Raw genomic sequence first — 20,833 nt, 5'->3', positions numbered from 1 at the left:
AGAATGGTACGCTAGGAAGAAGATCATCTAGGGAACCTATAGTATGAACAGCTACACAAGTACTCTATACATACTTACTTACTTACATACACATATACATACAGATGCGAATATATATATATGTACATACTCCGTACGTGCTAGTCTGAGACCTAGGAAAAGCACGACGGAAAAGGAAAAGGAGGAAAGAAAGAAAGAAAATGTCTATAGGAAAATTATCCCGCAAAAAATCTCCTCCCTGAGTGTCAATTCACCAAGTAAGTAATGACTGGAATCTCTAGAGACGAAAGTCTAATTCCCCAGGATGACTGATCTATCAAAAGGATCTCAATCCTTTCAGTGGGGACGGATTACGACCCTTCATACTCAAGATTCTACGATCCTGGCTTAACCAAACCATGGTCTCTAGTCAAAGCTAGTTTGGTGGAAAGGTCGCTAAAAGCCGCCTGAGTACGATTCTCAGTCTCCACCGTCATGCATTTGCTCTTCCCACCCTTACGTATCCCATCGCTAATATTGAGATCTACAATTCACCCCAGATAGGATTTAAAGCCTCATGGGCCTTTTTTTTTTATATATAATTTATTTATTATTATTATTATTATTATTATTTAGTCTCTTACTAATCCTTCCGCTGCCGTCGGTAACTAATAGCACAGGTATGGGTCTAAATGGGGATATGGTGTTGTAGTAACCAACTGACTGGCTACTGAGCCATGTGGGTAAAATCGAAAGCCACGGGATATGCGATGAAGGCTGGGTTCGGCGTCCAGCACGTTCACCGCAGCTGGAAACACCATGCAGTGATCATCATACGTTTGATTGTCCCTTGAATTACGACAATTGTGACCCCTCAATAAGTGGACGGCCTTGACTCTAGATTGCACTTATCTTCCTTCTCCTCATGCCATCGGGCGGAGGTATAACCGTCCGATGGCATCTTGAAATCAACCACGTGGGGGTTGGAGCTAAGGAACTGATGCATCTGATGCTACCTCTAGGAATGGATGAATGGATGAATGAATGATAAATGGCTTCGTTACAACTCTCTCGGGATTTGAGTTTCATTTTGATGGTCAATTCCTGGGATCACACCATCGTACGGAGTACAGAGTTCCTATGGGTATCACAATCTGATCTCCAATGTACAATGAAGCAGCCCTGAGATATAGTACAAGGTAGCGAACATCTCCAGTAGCGTACCAGTACCTAGTACATACATACATACATACATACATACGTATGTACGTACGTACGTATCTTCTAGCTTCTCGGCAACGACGGTAATAACCAGGTGGGACTATTTCGGGGGGGGGGGGAAGGAGATGGAAATCTTACTCCCCCCAAAGGTGATTCTTACGAGGTGAGAACAATGCAGTTACTTACTCAGTGGTCTTCCTCCTCAAGTACTACTTGTACTTGCACATCCAATGAGGCGTGAACATTCGGATGCACTCCGTATTGCTCTCTCGTTATTAAAGTGTATCCCTTACTTATGATTTTCCTTTCTGCATTCTTAACTCTGTTTTCCGGTCTCTCCTCTTCTAATTCGCTCACCGTCCTGTCGACGCCCTCCTATGTACCAGATCGTTCGCCTACTATAGGTATGTACCAAGGTCTGCCTCAGTCCGTCGCTTCCACCTGGGCTCTGACAGGCGCTTGTCAACCGTCCGTACCCTAGTGGTGGCGATCGTAATTGTAATACGGAAAACTCTGGGTCTAAATTAGTTCCTACTAGCTAGCCCATAACCCAATCATACTTGAATTCTCCGTGGGTGGTACAACCGGAAGCTCCTAAAGAGAGGGTAGTACTGGGTAACCCAACCTTAGGGGAGAACACCGACGGGTAGTAACCTGGTACACCCGAAGAATAGCCCCTGTAAAAGATGGGGCATTAGATTAGAATTTCCTTTTGAGTTAGGGGTGCCGAGGACTTGTAGTAGTACTACTAAGGGAGGAGGGGGATCACAACCCTTTTATAGCTCGCCTCCATAATTTATACCCACGGGTATCGGTCGGTCGGCTCCGAGAGCTTTCCTGATAAGGCGCATCAGAAGAGCACTGAACTAGTATAGGATAGAGCAACCCTCTGTCAATACCATAACCCTTGGGCGTTTCCTTCTCACACGCCCACCGCTGGACTTCTCATAAAGACCAAATTATCTGAGAGTGCGTATATAATACCAATTAATACTGTGGCATCAACAATGTGGGATCCCACCGTGCAGGATACTAAACCATCCATAGGCTAGCGGAAATTTTTCCAAGGAAAAGGCTGTACGCCCAGTCGGCAATGATTGGCCAAGCCTCTAATCTAGAGCCCAAGGCACAGGCAGCTGGAGTGGGGCTCTCCGTTCCCCTCTCCAAATAATCTTGAGCGGAAGAGTGTTCAGTCGGTGGGCAACAAACCTCAGACTAGTCTTTACCCCAGCTGTTATCGACAAGCCAGACCCAGAAAAATGCCTGCCTGTCAATTTTTATTTTATTTTTTATTTTTTTCAACTCATATTTTCCTTTTCCCTTTTCCTTACTTTCTTTCTTTTTCTTTTTCGTTTTTTTCCTCCCTTTTTTTAGGAGGCATCTAAATCTGAAGAGTAGTATGTAGCACTCACTACCTTTCAAAGGTCTTTTTTCTTGGCAATCCTGGTACCCTGATAGTACCTACTAATAGCGATCGTATTTCAAGGGTATCTGTAAACCAACACACTTATTATATTGCTCCTCTGGCATACTAACTATTCTAGGGTAGTCTCTAACAATCGGATCAATCCTCCAGATCAGTGTATTGTACATACTTCGTACATTTGTAAGCAAGTACTGATGTACAGTATGCTCCCATAAGGTGTCTAGCCTTGTTACTTTGTCCGTTCTTATGCCTGGTAATGCTTTGTAAAACAAGTCCAAATTGATATATGGATTGACTTGAAAAGATGTCAGGCTCAATTCCATTCCCCTTCTGGCTTTCGTTCATTTTCAAAACTTCCACGCTGTATCTCCGTACGTTACGAAGAGTGAACACGAAGTGTAGGTTGGGACATGGATTCTTGCGGTGCGCATCCAAGGAGTATGTATGTACTCCGTACTATGCACCGTTTAAATTACAAAACGCAAAATCTCATTCATGAGAGGATGAGGCAGAAAAAGAAAGGGAAAACAAAAAAAAGGAGGTGTCGCCAGAGCCTGAGTGCTGTCAGCTCCTGTTTTTTCGCCTTTAATTTCATTTCATTTCATTCTTTTTTTACTTTTCATGTCCGAGAGTTATTGCCTCATTTCCTTTTCTCATATTTTTGTATTTTAATCCCGTTTCGTCGTCGTCTCTGGCTTCGTTATCTAGTTTATTTTTACTTCTAGTCGTCGCCTCCATACCGGACTAGAACGACATTTGGGGCCGACGTTTGTCTGTATCACCGTCGCAGGACGACTCCACCGATCCCGACAGCTTATTATCGTGACTATTATTATTAGTATTTATCATTTCTTTTCGGTTTTCTAAATTTCCTTTTTTCCTTTTTCTATCTTTTTTTTATTTTTACTTTTAATTTTTTTTAAAAAAAAAAACTTTTATTACTACTTTTTATTTTATTTCCTTTCTCCTGTCTGTCTGATCTTTGTCTCTGGCGCCTCCCAGTCTATATTTGATTACAGTCGGTATTATTGTGACCTCTTCTATATTCAGGTACTTCTCCCTACCTGCCCTGATAATAGGTACAGGAAATCAAACTTACCAGTGGGTTGGTTCTAGTACGACTTACTACTACTACGATTTCTTCCTATATTGCCGGGACTACTTATAATAATAATAATTATTATTATAAATAATCAATTTATTATTATAATTTTAATTATTATAAGTATTATGCTCCAGCCTCAAATCAGCGACTGCGGTTGCTTTTCCCAATTCGATCCATCGGCCTTCCTGTGACTCGTTGGCCAGAACCTCCCCCAGTCATCGAAAAAGCTGCTGCATGCCTTCTCGGATTTAATTTCTGTGACAGTCTCTCCACTTAATCGAGATTTGACTCCTCTCCCGGTCTTTCTCTTTCTCTTTTACGCCCTCCCTTTCCGTCTCGCTTTTCGATCCACTAGTTTTCCACTCCCGAGAAGCTGTTTTTATCTATCTACTCCATCGTCTCCAGTTCCCTTTCCCACGCCCCCCCCCTCCTAAGTTGTTGTCTATGTAGTTCTTCGTTTGGATTTCATTTCGACGCCTTCGATGCCTTGATTTCGTTTGCTTTTCTTTGGATTGTATTTCACATTCCCCCTTGCCGTTCGATCCTCTTGTGCTATACCCACCTCCAATTGTCTTGTTGTCCACTTAGATCTATCGTTGTTTGTTCATCTTGTGTCCCGGTATCCCCACCGCTGTCCGCTCCCCGCTGTCCCTATCGGCGGTTGTCCCGCTTCCCAAGATAGCCTTGAATATCCACGCCTTAGACAGCTACAGCTATGGCACCTGGCGGTGGACGAGACTTCAGCTGCTCCTGGGAGCATTGTGGAAAGGTGAATTTATTTTCCAGCTCTTCCCATCCCTTCCCCTTTCATATAGTGACCTAATCGTACTGATAATCCAAGTAGTCATTCAATCGCAAGTCGGATCTTTGCCGACACTATCGCATACATACCAACGAACGGCCTTACCACTGTACGGTGAAAGATTGCAACAAGAGCTTTATTCAACGGAGTGCGTTGACTGTCCATTCACGAACGCATACTGGGGAGAAGCCTCATGTTTGTGATCATGAAGGATGCCACAAAGCATTTTCCGACGTAGGCCTTGACTTCAAAATCCTGTTTGACTATGAGAGAAATGCTGACGCGGCGCAGTCCTCAAGTTTAGCCCGCCACCGGAGGATTCACACGGGAAAGCGGCCATATATCTGTCAGGAGCCAACATGCGAGCGAAGGTAAAATCGCAATTTGCCCGTTCAGATGGCTTGAGCGCTAATGATCCCATTTAGCTTTTGTAGGAAAACGACACTCACTAAGCACCAACACCGTTCACACCCTCCAGGCACAGTAACTCGCCCGCCATCAGAGGATGCGACTTCCGAACATTCCTACCAGGCACCCGTCCCCGCCTCAGTACCGAACGATCAATATCTCCTTGCTCAACAGCCCTACTACCCCCACGCGCAAACTCCATCTCATGATTTCTATCCACCAACGAGTCTCCCAATAACGCCTGTTCCTGTGCAAGATGCGCCGCCGATCGTAACTCAGAGTGTACCGGTAACATCACCCGTCGATGTACACCAAGCGCAACAGCAATACATGCAACTCATGCAACAGCGGTACGACCCAAGCCGTCAGGGGTACAGTATTCCTCCGGAATTTCAGCAACCCTTTCCCGGTGTTCCCACTATGGAAGGCCACCCGCTGATGGTCACCTATCCCCATAATTTCCAATATAAGCAACACCAAACTCGCATTCTTAACCAACCCGAGGGAACCGACTGGGGCTTCTTAGGAGTGGGTTAAATAGTACTCTGGTCTCGCTCAAGCCACCAATGTAACCACTAGCATCTTTTGCGACCATTGTGTTCGACACTTTCGGAAAATCGCCAAGATGAGGCCAGCAGAACTTTTCAGTGTACTTCAATAGTGTTCCAGACTGGGACCATGATACTAACTGTATCGTGTGATGCCTATAACGACAGACTTACGAGCGTTTCGATTTGGGCAGGTTGTTCATTTCATTTTTCCATATACGAGTTGATCTTTGGTTATAATTTTTTTTTCGTTTTTTTTTTTTGTTGTGCTGCAATCTTTGTGACCGATGATATCACTGCTCGTTTCTGCTTCCATTTCTTGCAGTCTCTGCGACTTTTTGGATTGATTCCCCCTGTTTAAAAGGCTAGGGTGAGGCGTTTGTGATACTTGATACCTAAGATGATTTCTGGGCAATCTTTGTGATATGTGTTAGTCTACATTGTCAATCTTGCTGTGGACAGGGGCTGGAGATTCCGCCCTTGTCCACGGAGATGGGGATGGGTCTGGTGTATTTACGTACTGAGGTCTAACTAATTCGAGAACTCTCCCTCTTCTGGACGAGCATCTGATATGTGCCTAAGGCAGCAATTGGGAACCCCGCCTGCCATTGCGTGTTTTGCCCTTTTGCACACAAATACTAGTACTACTAACTACCAACTCACAATTAACGTGCTGAAGCCTGAAGCATGACATAGAAATAACGTCCTACCAGTCAGTGGCTAGGCAGTGGGTTTTTCATCTTATTGGAATGGTTGATGGTAATCCCAGACTCGTCTTGAGAGTCAGTCCCACTTACTGCCAACGTCAGCCAAGGATCGACAGTCGGAACGGTCGGTGACTCCACTCAGATAGCGTGTGAAGGCAGGTCCATTCAGGTCTCTGAACATCTCGACATGTATAGAACTAACGCGAGCTAGTGCTCCTGGACGAAAGGCCGTCAAACTTCTTGAACAACACACTATTCGATGCCACCGCCACATGCATGTCCGAGTCGAAGAACGATCAACCCTACATACCTGCACCATTAACCGGTTTTCTCTTTGGTCAGGCCACAACTACAGAGTGTAAAGTCAAGGTAAGAGCAATCCCTGGAAAGTAAAGGGGCGCAATGCGTCGGAAAGCGAGCAATCAGATCATCGTGGATAAAGGTTCCGAGGAGAGAACCTTGGTTTCCGAGCGGCTATTCCACTTTCTTACTATCTTAGTCAGGTTCTACACAGTCATTCGATCAGGAGAGATGACTAATGCGGGTCAATTTTAGTTAGTTAGTCCCTGTGAAATTACCGAGGAGTCCCCATCTGTTACAGCAGAACAGCAGCTCAGCTCCTAGACTCCTACTTGAGTCGGAGCCACTTAGTCCCTGCACTAAGTTGCTGGTCCCGATATCCTCCTTTTAGTCGAGCTTTGGTACCGAGATGAAGCAGCTAATAGCACACTAACACACTAGCTATCGGGGATTACACCGGGATCTAGCAACCATGATTGCATTGGATGACGACGACGAGAAAGAATCCCTGGTCATCACAAGATGAATGTCTTTGTTAGGCTTATGTACTCTACCTTGGCGTCTCGACTGCGGGGTTGATACGTCTACTCTTTCACCCTGCTTTTGATAAACCGCCGTGGACTACTTATCCGTGGGTACAACATGATACAATACGGCTTCCCCAAAGTAGATATGGACGCAGTGTATGGTGAATCCATACTTCAGATAGAGAGCAAGGTATTCCATGGCACTGATTAGCTTCAGTCTGACTACACACGAAAGCGATATATGTCGAATACAGGGATCCACATGCTACACTCTGGACCCGAAGCCTCACCTAACCAACAGAAAGAGTATACATACCCCTTCTCACGAGGAAAATGGAAGTTATCCCGGTCTTCTACGGAGCAACAGAATCCGCCTTCCCGCGAGGCACTAGAACACGGCGGTCAGGGGTAGCTAAGTGACTAAGAGAGGGTCACCAGTCATATCATATTTTCTACTCAGAGAAGAAACCAAGTAGCCTAGGAGCTTGGACCAAGAAGGAGTCCGAGTAGACACCGTACCACTGCCACAACAGTATCTACGACAAGAGGACAGGACACACAGTGGCCGGTGCAGAACTGACTTCAAGGGAAACCCTCGCATAACCCACCCTGTTCCATGGTACAAACATCATCACCTACCTGTTTTGAATTTGACGTTCCCTACTGGAGTGGTAAGGTTTCCCAACAGTTCGGGCGCCCGTAGAAAATTCCCTAACTGCCTGCAGTTGCCTCCTTATTGGGACTGTTGCCCCATAGAATGCATGCTGCAGGTGATTCATGGCTGGTTGCCTTTTTTTTTTTTTTTTTTTTGCCTCCCACGGTCTACATTTGGGATGTACTGTACGGGGCTGTATCATACCGCCAGGGTTCACCAAGACATGCATCATTGATCCTGTCTTGTAAGTATGTATATCAAAGCATGCTTTACCTCCCAGACTTAAAAAGCCAACGCTCGCATGCTACCAATTCCGACGAACTATCTTATTTCCTCTACTGCTACAGAGAGAATAACAAGCAACACCTTCAACCTCCCGTCCACAACCTAGCTTGACGGCCTAAAAAGATCAGGCCCTATTCTGCTTTCGGCGTCACTAACGACGAGCATCCGGATGATCTCCCTATCTAGACCAGTCTATCCGACAGTGGAGCGCCAAATCCATTGACAGACGCGCGGGAAACCAGCCAGAATGCTGCCCATTGGGGGATTAACGGCTCATCCTATCCTCTTCCTCTCATCCGCGACATACTTTCTCTTGTCATGTGGGGAATGACGGCTCATTTTAGCTGTGGGGCTTGTGGCGGTGACTTTTTCTCTCTGGGGTGAGGTCTGATTGTGAACTACGTTGAGCTGGCCATGATCTTTTCCTGGTAGCATGTCGTGCCTGTATCAGAGAAGCGCACAGGTAGAGAAGTCTATGTACTCCGTACAGTGCCCGCTATCTATTAGGTGAGATATGGTCATCAACTAATGGAAAGTCACCGAGATGCAACGAATACATCACAAATCAACCTCAAGCTCCAACTCCACGGAAGAACCCAATAAGGTTGACCGGAATAAACTCTCTCATGGGTCAAAGGCTTTCAATATGATACAGTCAGTCAAGCACACTGAAACAACAATTACCTTTCTCGGCCTAGTGCGAAAAGATCATGAACAGTGGTGGTCTACATGCTCGACTCACACTATCCGTGGATAGTCATTGTCGTCCAAGTTTCAATTTCATTTCCTTCTGTGGGCTGAAATTGAAATGGAAGATCAACACCGACAAAGTGGGTCAAGCACCCAACCCAACCAGTTCGTGTCTGCCGACCAATAATAGAGGGCCCACTGGAGTGCAAAGACTTTGCTCTTAAAGGGTCGTTGTTGTTTCTCCTGGTATCTCCGGGAGTGGATCCTTTACGTACGGCGTACTGGTGCCGTAGTATTCCAGCACGCTTGGGACTAATTTAGTAGTACTACTCTAGGTGAGCCTAGTTCGATGTTCTACGACTTCTAATCTGTACTGCACACAGTGCCACACCCCACACACACACACACACACACACACACACACACACACACACACACACACACACACACACACACACACACATCGTCTCGACGTCCAGTGGACACCCTAGCACACTTTCTGGATTGGGATAATTTTGGGAGGATTGACACTTGGTCTTATGTAAGAAGGCGGGAACAACAGGCCAATGAGATAGGGAGTATTAGTCATTTATCCTTGGTCCTCTCGTGTTCTTCATCTTGCTAATGAATGATAAATCTTCTCCCTCGGTAGTTTTCCATTCCGATACGCCGGAATCCCCTGCCTCGAATAAAAACCCCTAAGGTTAATGTTCAACATGGCGCATATCCGTCCATAGAGCCCCGTTGTTTGTAGGCAAATGGTGATCCAGTCACTACTAGCTTAGAATGAAGTACTACTACGTCGATTCAAGAAAAACCAAAACGTTCACTTTACTAATTCGGGCAATTTTAAACGAAGGCGTTATACATTCGGGGGGTCCGCATGTCAATGGCATGCTACGGAGTACTTGTGGATGATAGACTCAAATACTAGTCTCCGCCGCGGTCGCTTCTAAGGACGATGCGGTTTTACATGGACCATTTTCCTGATGTGGCAGGTAACTAAACACACAACGACTCCGGACGGTGGAACTAGCATCTCGTTCTATCATCTCGTACAATTTTTATTTTGGCTCTTGGGGAACCGGACGGCATATCCCGATAACAATACGTCTAGATTCAAACGGGTATACTCTGTGCCGGGCAATAGGTCAAGGGCAAGTACCTCGTTTCGTTTCTATCTAAAAACAACTCGATGTGCTGACGTCTTGTGTCTAGATTTCAAAGGTGTTAACGGAATTAACAGATCTTGATATCCACCTCGTTTCATCGACCGAGAATCTCCGTCGATCCATTTCCTGTCCCATGTCTCTAATTGGCATAGCTCTCAAACAGTAATTGCCCAGTAGACATGGAGAGCTAGGGTAACCTCGCCATGGCGACTAACACCATCAGTACATGATGGATCTCCAAGGCAGGTCGCGAGAAATGCGCAACAAATACACAACAGTTGAAGGGAAAAATTCCCGGCAAGCCAAGCAAGACTTATGCTGGAGGCTGGGTACAAATGGCACATGATGGACCTACGAGATCCATGCTTGCGACTCAGAAGGCTTCGGGCATTAAACTATCTGCTCAGGAGGAGAACAATGTCGGGATTTCTCTTCTAACGAGCTCCATCCCTGTTCTCTGTCTCCTGCCGTCTCTGTCTAGCTGCTGTGGTGCTTGTCGATCTGGTTTACCTGGGATCTCTCTGTTTATTCCTCACTTCAGGGATAATGCACGGTGTCAGGAGTTCTTCCTCATGATATTGAGGGATTTGACGAGGTTGTTCTTCCACTAACCGAATCTTTCGCTCTTGGTCGAGTGAAGGTTCTTTGCCCCATTGGCTTAGGCTGTGACAGAAAGAGGATTGGCTGTACCAAGCGCAGGGGTGAGGCTTCTTCTGTTTCCATCGTTGCCTTAAGTGCTCGGGGATATATCACTTCGGCGTGATAGTTGGTTCCCTGATCCTACTCATATCCTAGATTGCCAACGTTCGTAGTCGGTCTAAGCTCGTACTGCGGTATGCCCAGCGCAATATGTATATAATCTCTCTGCCGAGATCATCGGGGTATGCTACTGGTTCACGAGAGTCTACAATATCCAATCACATAGCTCCATGAATCAATTGTCCGCCAAATGAACATGTGTCTGGCATCGCATCTCTATATCCATACCCATAACCCAATGCATATATGTACTGTACTGTAAGCCCGCCAACCAAAACCAAGAGTAACCCAACTACCAACTGATCACTCCCCGTTCCCGGTCAAAGCCTCCCCTAATCTGTTCCGGCTTCACCACTTTTCCCTTCAACACCGTATACCGGATAATATTCTCACAGTCCTCCGGACGAACACGCGCCAGCCAAATACCCTGCGCCGCACCTTCCTCTCCCTTCGCCGATGCCTCCTCTTTACCGTCCTGCCTGCGATACCACTCAAAATCGCGACGGCGGTACACAATCACATTCGCGGAATACTTGTGACCCCCAACATGGCTGATGAAGTAGATGCCGACACCACCGGGTCGCTGGTCGTCAAGATCGCGGTACAGTCCTAGCGGGCGCAGGTGGCGTTCGAATTCTTTGCGGAGGAGCGGCGCCGACTGGCCGCAGCGCGCGTCTCGCGTACGCTGAGAACAGAGGAGGATCACCGCGGCGTGAGGACAGGGGCGTGAGCGGAGAGGTGTCTGCGATAGGAGGTCTGAGATGGGTGGTGGTGGTGGTGGTGGTGGTTGTGTTTGGTCCTCTGATTCGGGCACGGATACCGGCTCCGGGATACTAGCTCCTAGGGGGGTGGTGGTCGTGGGCGCGGGGTTGACGATATATTTGATCAGGTCAGGGGCCAGGGCCGGCGTGACGTGGTCCACGATAGTGAAGCTGGGTAGGAGCAGGACGGTGGTCGGTTGCTTTCCTGTGTCGTGGTGGTGGTATTCGTCCGGGACGGGCATGTTGGAGGCCGATAGTTTCAATTTCTGATTTTGGTTCGTTAGTACTTATGCTACGGAGTATGTCTGAGTGGGTAAAAGTGGCGGTGGTAGTAGCAGTCAATCGAGACTTACCCCGTTGCCAGGCTCGAGACCCCCTTTCTCAATCGCTTCCATCACGCTGCCCTGTTCGTCCGCTACATCTCGTACCCAATCTGTTTTCCCGGTCGCGACGAGTAGGTGTGTTGACCATCCGTTGACATTTCCATACAGCGTATCTTCCTGGTCCACGTCGAACTTAGCCGGGTACCGGACGGTGCATGAAGCGCAGTCGTGGAGACATTCTTCTCCGTCAACGGCGGGATCGACCTTGGTGAATAGCTTATCGGGACTTGAAGCTGTTCGGAAGTCTTCAACAGACCCGGAGTCTTTGGGAGACCCCGATGGTGTTGAGAAGAGGGATGTGCCGCGTCTCCAGAGAGCCTGCATGGTATGGGGGAGTGTCTGGGGAAAGAACAAAATAGGTAAAAAAAAAGAGTTGGTCGTGACACAGTTACCATTTTGGAAAAACAGATCTTATCAATCACCAACGCCAAGGACGGAATCCTTTCCGATCTGCCCGATAGACTGCTGATAGCCCCTGACTTGATTGGTTGTCTATTATCAATCTCCCCTCCAAATCAGGTCATTCGCTTGAAATTCCACATGGAGATATTAGTAACTACTATAGCACCGGGAAAATTAAAAGACCAACGTGATACATTAGACATTCAGTTATTTATTGCATGTAACTATTGATTATAAGTGAAAGCAATGCCTGTTTTCACTATTGCAATCCAATTAGGTTATCCCAAAAGCTTTCACGTTCTATTAAAATTAATCGCGTAGGGCAAATCAGATGGCCCATGGGTATCTACCAAACGTATAACACTACCTCCAGAACTGCCCGACGCATTCGACTGAACCCGCCTAAGCGATCGCATTGATGGAGTTCGGGGTGTCGCCAGCCGATGCTGGTCAACGTTTCTGGACCAAACAGGGGACCTATGGCTCTGCCTTCCCGATGTAGTGTGAATGGAGCTGCCCTCCCATGTCGATGCATTCGAAGGTCGCAAACTATTGCTTCGGCCTCGAGAGAAAGCCTCGCTGTCATCGTGGAAATCCATCGTATCAGTCTCCCCTTCCTCGTCTGAAGGTCCAATGATAGACTCGCTATCGCCGCGAGAGCTTTCAGCGTATATATTGTCCATAACTTGTGTATCAAGCGACTTCATCCCTCTTAACAGCCCCGCAAATATGTGCATCAGATCCCGAAATTCGGTCTCATGAAGCTCGTGCGGCGAGAAGCGCGCGCGTTCATATAGTGCGATGAATTCTGCTCCAATCTCAGGTGGCTTGATGACGCTCAGGCTAGTAAGATGTTGCAAATATTCCCTCAGACCCATCGACACCGGTCGCCGTAGGATGTCTACCACTCGTGTGTCCGGGATTGATTGTTCGGCGCCAGGGGACGAGGGATCAAACGAGCGGGTCGCTGTCAAAAATGGGTCAGGGGGAGCGAGAGAGACCGCTTTAGCTTCAATCAGATTCGGGAGCTCCTGGATGACCGTTCGATACGGCAGGTCGGGCAAATCTGGGGATGCAGGAGAAGACCATCCGGGATGTTCTACAGTTCCCCACGGAGGGCGGTCGCGGTCTATCAAGAGCATGGGGTAGTCGGCAAAGTTATCGCCATCTGCAGCTGTGTCCCTCGGCCTAGCCTGATAAGCAACAATAGCGCTGCGAGCAAGACCTTCAACCACCAGCCGTCTCACACTCTTTCCGACATCTTCCTTCTCGATTGGGATCCATGCTTTGGGGATTTCTGCTAAGGCACTGCGATTGGTATAGATCCGGGTTGCGTATATCAGCGCCGCTAATATAAAAGTCACAATGTAGCCACCGCTAATGATAAAAATATTCGTGAGTCGCGAGGTTACGTAGCACTGGTAGATCGCGTCGGCTGGGGTCAGCACTATAAGGCAGAAGAGGACGACAGAGAGGACGATAAAGATAGTGTAATTGAGGATGCGATAAAAATTCCAGGCCATAATACCGAGCGCATCATATTGCGCATCGTAGCCTGAGCTCGTCGCTGCCTCGACTGTCTATGATCATGAAAGGAAGTAGTTCAGCCGGGGGGGAGGGTCGCTAACTGAGAGGCCGACCGAGAGGGAGTGGTCACGTGTAAGCTAGAGTCCAACCAAATTAAGGGGCCGTGTCTATAGTGGAGAGTGTTATATTGACATTTGATGTTTAAATTCAAAAGCATCGTCATTTGATATTGGAGGGTGGGAATGAGGAAGAGGAAGAGAAAGAACAAGGCAGGTTTTGCATATACGATGACCTCTGTTCATAGGATACTAACTATAAATCTATCTATATATATATATGTGTGTGTGCATGGATCCGCTCATAATTGATCGCTTAGTCGTCAGCAATTGCTACCTCGTCCTCCCATTGCGCTTTGAGGGCCTCTCCACGAGCCCGGCGGATAACTCTTTCAATGCCGTCCAGACCCTTCTTCAGTACATCCATCTTAGGTCCGTAACTCAGACGGACGAAGTGATGGCAGGGGCTGTCAAACAGGTCTCTTCTCTTGGCAGGGTTCAGGTCGAAGAAAATACCGGGCACCACAATAACCTTCTCAGTCAGAAGGGCGTTGAAGAAATTCAGACCGTCAGAGATGTTAGCCTCTGCGGGAAGAGGAGGTTCCAAGGCAGTCAGATCAAGCCAAATGTAGAAGGTGGCCTGGGGAATATCCTTGATACGGAATCCAATCTCTGTCAAACGCTTCACAACAAAGTCTCTCTTTTCACGGAAATGGTGCTGAAGAGCCTTCATCTCTGCGCGTACAAGGGACGGCTCAAGCATGGGAATGGCAGCCTCCTGGAAGGGCACGTTGGCACCTCCATCCAGGTAGGAACCAGCGGAGCCCAGGGCGTCAACGAATTCCTTGGGGCCGACAATCCAGGCGATACGCCAACCGGGTAGGCGGAAACGCTTGGTGAGACCGTCGATGAGCAGCACATCTGTCAGGGTTAGCATGAGAAAAGTCATCTATAGCTTCTGAGTATTGGCCCACCGTCTTGGTTGACATCCTCCACATTCGTAGCACCACTGAGGGTTGTGCCGTCGCAGTCGGTGGTGTAGTTGTATCCTCCATAGAATTCATCCAAAATCAGCGTCGCGCGATCCCTGCAGATGTCTTGGATCCGAGCCAGCTCATCGCTGGAAACGAAATGTCCGGTCGGGTTACGGGGGTTCGAGGTTAAGAGGACCTGGGTGCCACGAGCAATTTCCTCGGCGATTTTGTCGGGGTGGATATGATAGTGGTCGTTTTGGGAGAGGGGAATGGGGATGGGTGCGATCTAAAAGATAGTTTGTGAGCTATCGCGACACAGGTCAAGGACCATGTTTGCAGACTGCACTTCTCAAAAGTCTACCAGTGACCACGCACGTACATTCTTGAACAAAGTCAACATCTCCGAGTACGCGGAGTAGTCGGGAATAGGGAAGGAAAGGTACGAATTGCCCAGAATGGCTGCAATTCGAATCAGACCCGCACGTCCACCGGGCACAATGCAGACATTCTCCCAAGTGTACTGGCTTTCTTTGCCTTGGCGGTAATGCTCATTGTACAACCGAGCGACAGCGGCGCGGAGAGGCTTGATACCGGCCGTGGGACCGTACTCACGCGCAGCAGAGGTGATGGGAATGCTCGTGGGGCGAGGGAAACTGCCTTCGATCTCATCGTCGGCTTCGGGGGCTCCTTGGCCCAGATTCGCCCATTCGGACGGATTCTCTGCGTAACCGTGTTCTGTCGCACGTTCCGTACACCAGACAACACCTGTCGAGGCACGCGAGGCATCGAGGCCGGCGTGAGGACGGTGACCTTCGTGAGCGCTTCGGAATTGACGATGGGTCTCCGATCGGAGTTCTGTATAAGAAAGGTTTTGTTTGTCAGTGAAAATATGTGCTATGGCTGATTGGTTCTTCTTCTTCTGTTTTTCTCTCTTCTCTTTTTCTTTTTCTTTTCTTTTTCTTTTTTTTTCTTTGTTTGATGTACCCCTCATTCTACAACGCGATCGCAAACGTGCAACTCCAATCAAAAACTTGCATAGAAAGAACCACGTACCATTCTCCGATAACTCCTTGCCTAAGGAGAATCGCCTGTTGGAAGGGCGCAGAATGCTCACACGACGGCCAGAGAACGACATATTTGCTGCTTGGCAACAATATCAAAGTTGATCTGGAGGATAAAAATAGTTTAGCAGATTGATGCGTTTCTTGGCTTTCTCGTAAGTATAAAAACCAATGACGCCAAGGATGCGTGCGATCTATACGTAGAAGTAAAAGAAAATAAGGGGAAAAGAAAAGAGACGTCAAAATAGGTGACAGTTTGTCAGGGTATCGACCGCGTCAAGCGTTGTTAAATATGACAAGAGGAAAAGAAAGAGCACGGCAAGCTGAATGGTTTTTAAGGCTCTCTCTCTCAGGCATCACTCTCACCCTCTTGTTTGTTCACCTTCCAATTTTGACTTTGGAGACTCAGCCCAACCCCAAAGTGCTAACGTTCGAACCAATAACAAAAAAGGAAGGGCGAAATTATATCCCGCAACGTGATAATCCCTCAATATAAAACACATAGTCCCAAGGCCGTTGGGCTCTTATTCGCCTCTGGAGGGTCGATCACCGGCAGCACTGAACGCATCACTTGAACAAAGGTTGGAAATGCCTCATGAACAAACAGTATTGCCCCTTATCCTGTCGTTATTGTTACTATTATTACTCCCTACCTACTTACTTTCAGCCCTTCTGACGGAAGAGTATCGGCACGGAAGTCCGTTTCGATCGGATCTGAAAAAGCGGTCGAGGTGCCGACGGTCTGGATTGGGTCCCGGCCAGGGGGGTGGATAGAAGCCGGTGGGGCTCCTTCCGGATCCTATCCGAATGGGTGGCTATAGTTACTACTTATACGGAGTATATACTATGTACTATGTACGATGTACGGATAGGACGGAGAGTGCTTGCATGCAATGTCCTGGGGAAATCTTTCCTATTAACTCATAGAATTAAATAATTCGCCTAGTCTATACCAACCCACCCAAACCGACCCGAAACACAGAAAGCCCAACACAAAATAGCGCTCAAACCCGCGACCAAGTCCAACAGAAGAGCCGGTCTTGGGTATACAAGTTCACTATACATCTCATCTCTTATAACCTGGAGATTGGTCTGTTCGATGGAACAGCGGTATACGTACATCATGCAGTCATTGCCCGCGGATAGGGACGGAAGGGGCCCGAACAAGAATAAACAAAGTCAGTCGTCATAAGCATCTCACCCGACAAGAGAGCTCCGGATAAAATGCACATGGTCAAGGTGAAGAGAAACATAAATCGGCTTCCGGTAAAACACCCCAAAGATGTTAGAAGAAAAGAGGAAGACTGAAGAGAATAGAAGATGGAAAAAGAGAAACAAAGTATGAAGGAAAAACGAAACCAGCCCTTTCTCTTCCCCTTTGTTCATGAACGAAACACTGGCTCCTCAATAGTCTCAAGCCAATCCAGTTGGAAATGAGTTGTATAGAACCTGATGATAACGCCGGCAACTTCTTAAATAGACGCTCCTTCTTTTTCCTTCCATCTCCGTAGACAACCAGAGCGAAAGGGGGAATTTCAAACAGCAAAACAGAAGGGGGAAAATAATAATATGTGAAGTAAAGAAGATGAGAAGAGAAAAAAGAGTATAGTAAAAACATGATAAAGAGCGCCCCGCCTCGGTTAGATTGCGTTTAGTTCTCGACTGCTTGGCAATAGAGTTGAATCTCTCCAACTTGGCCTCTGGAAAGCATGTCACGATGTTGCTCCCGCCATTCCATAAACGCCAACTGGACGGCCTCATCGCTGTCAATTGTGACGAAATCTCCGTCCTCATCGCGGTAGCGTAACCTGACTGACTTGCTGCCTATTGATCGATTGGTGAACCGGGCCAGTTTCGCATCCACTCGGTCTGTGAGGGAGCGGAACATGATGTTGCTGGCAATCACTAGAGTGACGTAGTTATCATCGAAATTAACCTTCGCTTTAAGTTGGGTCGGCATAAGAGGATCCTCCTCTGGTTCTTGGCTCAGCGGGGATGTGGGCTGATCTGACACAGGCTGATTCATTCGAGATTCAGAGTACTGGGGTTCATGGAAGTGCGCGTGTTGTCCGTTGATAGCATTTCCGTTGCGGCTGGGTAGACCGGTATTGGTTGGTGAATTGGCTTGGCTTCTATTAACAGGCGCCTTCATGCTGGCCATATGAGCAGGGATCGGGGGAACGGGCACGTTGTCGACCGTCTGCATTGTGTGTGCGCCCATGTACCGACGTGATTCAGGGTTGTGGTGTATATCCGGGCTACTCGCAGAACGCATCCGCTGCGCCATGCCGTTAGAAGTGCCAGACATAGGAGGTAGTGAAGGGCGCTGAGCGCCTCGCCCATTGGGTGCACCGCTGAAATAGGGATTCGAGTTCGAGCCATCTCTAGAAACGCCGCGAGATAATGCAGGTGCGGTATACCGATTGGGCTCTTCGTTCCATGTACTGCCTGGAGTCGGCTGACGGCCGTACGAATAACCAGCAGTAGACTGCGAGCTCGACCTTGTGGATGGGGTTTCGGCAACAGGCGAAAAGTAAGAACTAGCGTTTCGCTCGGCTGGCGACATACTACCACCGGGGAACTGTGTATGCACGGAAAGGTTCGGATCTGGCATAGGGAAGCGAAATTTATTTGACAGGGGCGGGCCAGAACCACCACTACCACCGGTTGCGGATCGCGTCCGGAGACTAGTGCTTGATGCATTCCGGCTCATAGGAAATTCGGAGAAGAAGCCAGCCTCCTTAGTTCCTTGGTCATCGGCATCATGTTCAAGGTAGGGGTTGGGCATGTTCGCCATATTTCTCATGTACGTAAATTCCGTCTCGGATGTACCGGTGTTCCGTGCGCTGCGGTGTTCTGCTTGAATTGCTCGTTGGTTGTCAATGTCCCTGTACCATTTGCGCATGGCATCTTCATTTTGATAGCGTATGATAAAATTGTCAACTACGCCTGGGTCACCTTTCCAAAAGATTTGAATACGATAAGAGCCTGTAAAACAGTGTCAACCCAGCACAAGTCTTCTGGGAATCGAAAACAGCCCCGTACCTGGCTTCTGATAGCAAGCTATATCCGTCACGTTTGCCATGTAAATGCGACCCTTAAGCTGCAAGCGTGGTTTTCCTTTCACAGTAGTAGCCGGTTTATCTTTGCCCACAATCAATTTCGTTTTCTGTTTGTTCGGATTGATATCTTTGCAGCAGAGAAGGATGCGTTCGAAAAGGTAGATGTGGTACTAGACTCGGAAAAAGGGGAAAAGTCAGAAATCATATGCTCCACAGTGTAATCTTCGAAGAGATCTTTGATGTTAGGTCTGGGCACATGGGCCTGACCAAATGATGAGGGGTGGGTTGTTCCGATCTCTGGGCGTGGTTGTAGTCAATTATAAATCGACCATGAACTTGTCAAACTTCTGGCTAACATGTCTGTTCTTCGCTAGCCGTAGTAAGGCAAATTGGGAAGTATGGATGGGCTGAAAATATCAAAACAGTGTCTGGGAGGGGACAAACCTCTCTTTCCGAGTCCTTGCCATTGTCTCCCTTCAAAACGGTGAATGTGCCGAAGCGGAGCAAGTCACCAAACGATTCTATTTTTAGTGACTTCCAATCGTCTACTCGTTCGTCTAGCTCTGTGAATGCCGAAGCCAGGTGTTCTTTGTCGATAGCATCGTTTGCAGAATCAAGGACAGACTGAATGGAGTCGATGGCACGGGTAATGTCCATCTGCAACTCTGGATTTTCAGTCTGTTTGCGGAGTTCCTGAACAGATTTAGTACTCACGACCGACGATGGATGACATAGAATACTCACGGAAAGCATCAAAGGATATTTGGTCAGTCGCTGGAAAGGCTTGACAAAGAACCCATTAAGCGTTGAGGGTTGAGCCACCATCTGCTTTAAGTCAACAGTCCTCGGGGCTGTATGAATTCTGTCCCATTCCTTCAGGCAGACTTCGTCGCAACGCAATTGGTTCGCGATAAACGGCTCATACTGCCGGAAAGCATCCTCGTGTTGGATAAACAACTCGCCCCAGTTTTGCCTCTCTTCCGGCAAGGCATAGTGCTGCTCAATACGAATTAAGAATCGCTGGGCGAAATCAAGAAGATTATTCAAATTCAAAAAGATCTGATGACTAGGGTCGCCGGTAAGAGCCCCAGTCTCCTCCAGTTCTTTCTTGAGTGCTTGTAGATTTTGAAGATGGTGAACATAGTCGCGCTCCGTCTCCAACAACTCCTTAAGAATGTGCTCTCTCTTGGTAAGCTTCACAGTTCCTTTTTCCGGGGCGCGGGAGGAGACATCGGACGTTCGCTTCAGCTGACCCTGCATTTCTAGAATATCCAACACACGATTCACCATCTTGATCACTTTGATAAAGCCGGTTGTGCTCTCACCATACAAGTCGGTGATTAGGAAGCAGTCTTGTTGCGGAAAGCCCAGCTCTTTCAAAGATGCCTGTAGGAATTTGAAGGTGGCAGCCTTGGGACGTTTTGCTTCCGGTACCTTTTCAGGATCGACCTCGAGGACCTCTTCAGGGCTTGAGGCGTTGTAGATGGTCAACAAGGGGTACCCTTCCCGGAGGCAATTCCATAGCGACGCCACAGGGTCGGTGTTTCCCTGTGCGAGATCCTCTTCGTCCATCTCTCGTAAGTGCGATTCGAAATCCGGGAGTTCCGCGAGGCGCTTTTTGAGATTGACGCAGCTTTGATAGATCGACTCACCGCCGCGGCGGTTGATGATATTGTCCTCGGCGATAGGACCGCTTGTCATGACTGCGGTCTCCGCCATTTCGACTGCCGGTCAACAGGGACCGTGCGGGGAAACACCGACAGCTGTATAGGGAAGATGGTTCAAATCTGCGCAGCAGACCAACGAAGGGAGCGAGTCGACAGAGGCGATAGATGTGGTTGTACAAGAATCCCGTCGAGCATGGATTACAGAATGCGAGCCGGTGGACCGATGCGGGATGGATGGCGCAAGCGAGCAGCTAAGGAGTGGAGTGGAGATAGTGGTACGTTTAACTATCCCTAAAGCTGAGTCAAACGACGGTTCCGTGTCTCGACCTTCCAGTAGGATTGGATTTCGAAAAACC

At 47.9% G+C, this 20,833-nt stretch overlaps 5 protein-coding genes across 5 annotated transcripts; 2 read left to right on the top strand and 3 right to left on the bottom strand.

Annotated features, from left to right (window-relative positions):
• Nucleotides 1-3,908: 3,908 nt before the first annotated feature.
• Nucleotides 3,909-6,066, top strand: BDV27DRAFT_136625 (putative C2H2 finger domain protein). The gene is made up of 4 exons (XM_032068805.1): nt 3,909-4,500; nt 4,576-4,767; nt 4,825-4,904; nt 4,959-6,066. Exons 1-4 carry the CDS (start codon nt 4,447-4,449, stop codon nt 5,476-5,478), a joined length of 846 nt encoding a protein of 281 aa, XP_031922206.1. The 5' UTR covers nt 3,909-4,446; the 3' UTR covers nt 5,479-6,066.
• A 4,711-nt stretch (nt 6,067-10,777) lies between these two features.
• BDV27DRAFT_136618 (sucrase/ferredoxin-like domain-containing protein) lies at nt 10,778-12,072 on the bottom strand. Its single transcript, XM_032068804.1, has 2 exons — nt 11,699-12,072; nt 10,778-11,611 (listed from the first exon to the last, which is right to left on the bottom strand). Exons 1-2 carry the CDS (start codon nt 12,050-12,052, stop codon nt 10,877-10,879), a joined length of 1,089 nt encoding a protein of 362 aa, XP_031922205.1. The 5' UTR covers nt 12,053-12,072; the 3' UTR covers nt 10,778-10,876.
• A 351-nt stretch (nt 12,073-12,423) lies between these two features.
• Nucleotides 12,424-15,822, bottom strand: BDV27DRAFT_149845 (putative aminotransferase, classes I and II; the record flags this gene model as incomplete). The annotated part of the gene is made up of 5 exons (XM_032071133.1): nt 12,424-13,710; nt 14,051-14,634; nt 14,688-14,973; nt 15,067-15,542; nt 15,741-15,822. The coding sequence occupies 5 exons, from the start codon at nt 15,820-15,822 to the stop codon at nt 12,424-12,426; spliced, it is 2,715 nt and encodes a 904-aa protein (XP_031922204.1).
• Nucleotides 15,823-16,594: 772 nt separating this feature from the next.
• BDV27DRAFT_149844 (uncharacterized protein) lies at nt 16,595-16,894 on the top strand (the record flags this gene model as incomplete). Its single annotated transcript, XM_032071132.1, has 2 exons — nt 16,595-16,610; nt 16,695-16,894. 2 exons carry the CDS (start codon nt 16,595-16,597, stop codon nt 16,892-16,894), a joined length of 216 nt encoding a protein of 71 aa, XP_031922203.1.
• Nucleotides 16,895-17,266: 372 nt separating this feature from the next.
• On the bottom strand, nt 17,267-20,618 carry BDV27DRAFT_58330 (Rho family guanine nucleotide exchange factor CDC24). Its single transcript, XM_032077005.1, has 4 exons — nt 19,555-20,618; nt 19,255-19,503; nt 18,794-18,980; nt 17,267-18,736 (listed from the first exon to the last, which is right to left on the bottom strand). The coding sequence occupies exons 1-4, from the start codon at nt 20,527-20,529 to the stop codon at nt 17,400-17,402; spliced, it is 2,748 nt and encodes a 915-aa protein (XP_031922202.1). The 5' UTR covers nt 20,530-20,618; the 3' UTR covers nt 17,267-17,399.
• Nucleotides 20,619-20,833: the final 215 nt, after the last annotated feature.

Source organism: Aspergillus caelatus (assembly GCF_009193585.1).
Source record: "Aspergillus caelatus strain CBS 763.97 unplaced genomic scaffold BDV27scaffold_283, whole genome shotgun sequence".
In the NCBI taxonomy this organism is placed as follows: Eukaryota; Fungi; Ascomycota; class Eurotiomycetes; order Eurotiales; family Aspergillaceae; genus Aspergillus; species Aspergillus caelatus.
The sequence above is the reverse complement of the archived record's forward strand: the minus strand, read 5'-3'. Positions and strand labels throughout refer to the sequence as shown.

Coding starts and splice junctions, on each gene's coding strand:
- BDV27DRAFT_58330 (XM_032077005.1), bottom strand. CDS start 20,529: ATGGCGGAGACCGCAGTCATGACAAGCGGTCCTATCGCCGAGGACAAT. Junction 18,981..19,254: donor GCAAGGACTCGGAAAGAGAG/GTTTGTCCCCTC, acceptor TTCCGAGTCTAG/TACCACATCTACCTTTTCGA. Junction 18,737..18,793: donor AGCTTGCTATCAGAAGCCAG/GTACGGGGCTGT, acceptor ACTGTTTTACAG/GCTCTTATCGTATTCAAATC.
- BDV27DRAFT_136625 (XM_032068805.1), top strand. CDS start 4,447: ATGGCACCTGGCGGTGGACGAGACTTCAGCTGCTCCTGGGAGCATTGT. Junction 4,768..4,824: donor GCCACAAAGCATTTTCCGAC/GTAGGCCTTGAC, acceptor GACGCGGCGCAG/TCCTCAAGTTTAGCCCGCCA. Junction 4,905..4,958: donor GAGCCAACATGCGAGCGAAG/GTAAAATCGCAA, acceptor GATCCCATTTAG/CTTTTGTAGGAAAACGACAC.
- BDV27DRAFT_136618 (XM_032068804.1), bottom strand. CDS start 12,052: ATGCAGGCTCTCTGGAGACGCGGCACATCCCTCTTCTCAACACCATCG. Junction 11,612..11,698: donor GTCTCGAGCCTGGCAACGGG/GTAAGTCTCGAT, acceptor AACCAAAATCAG/AAATTGAAACTATCGGCCTC.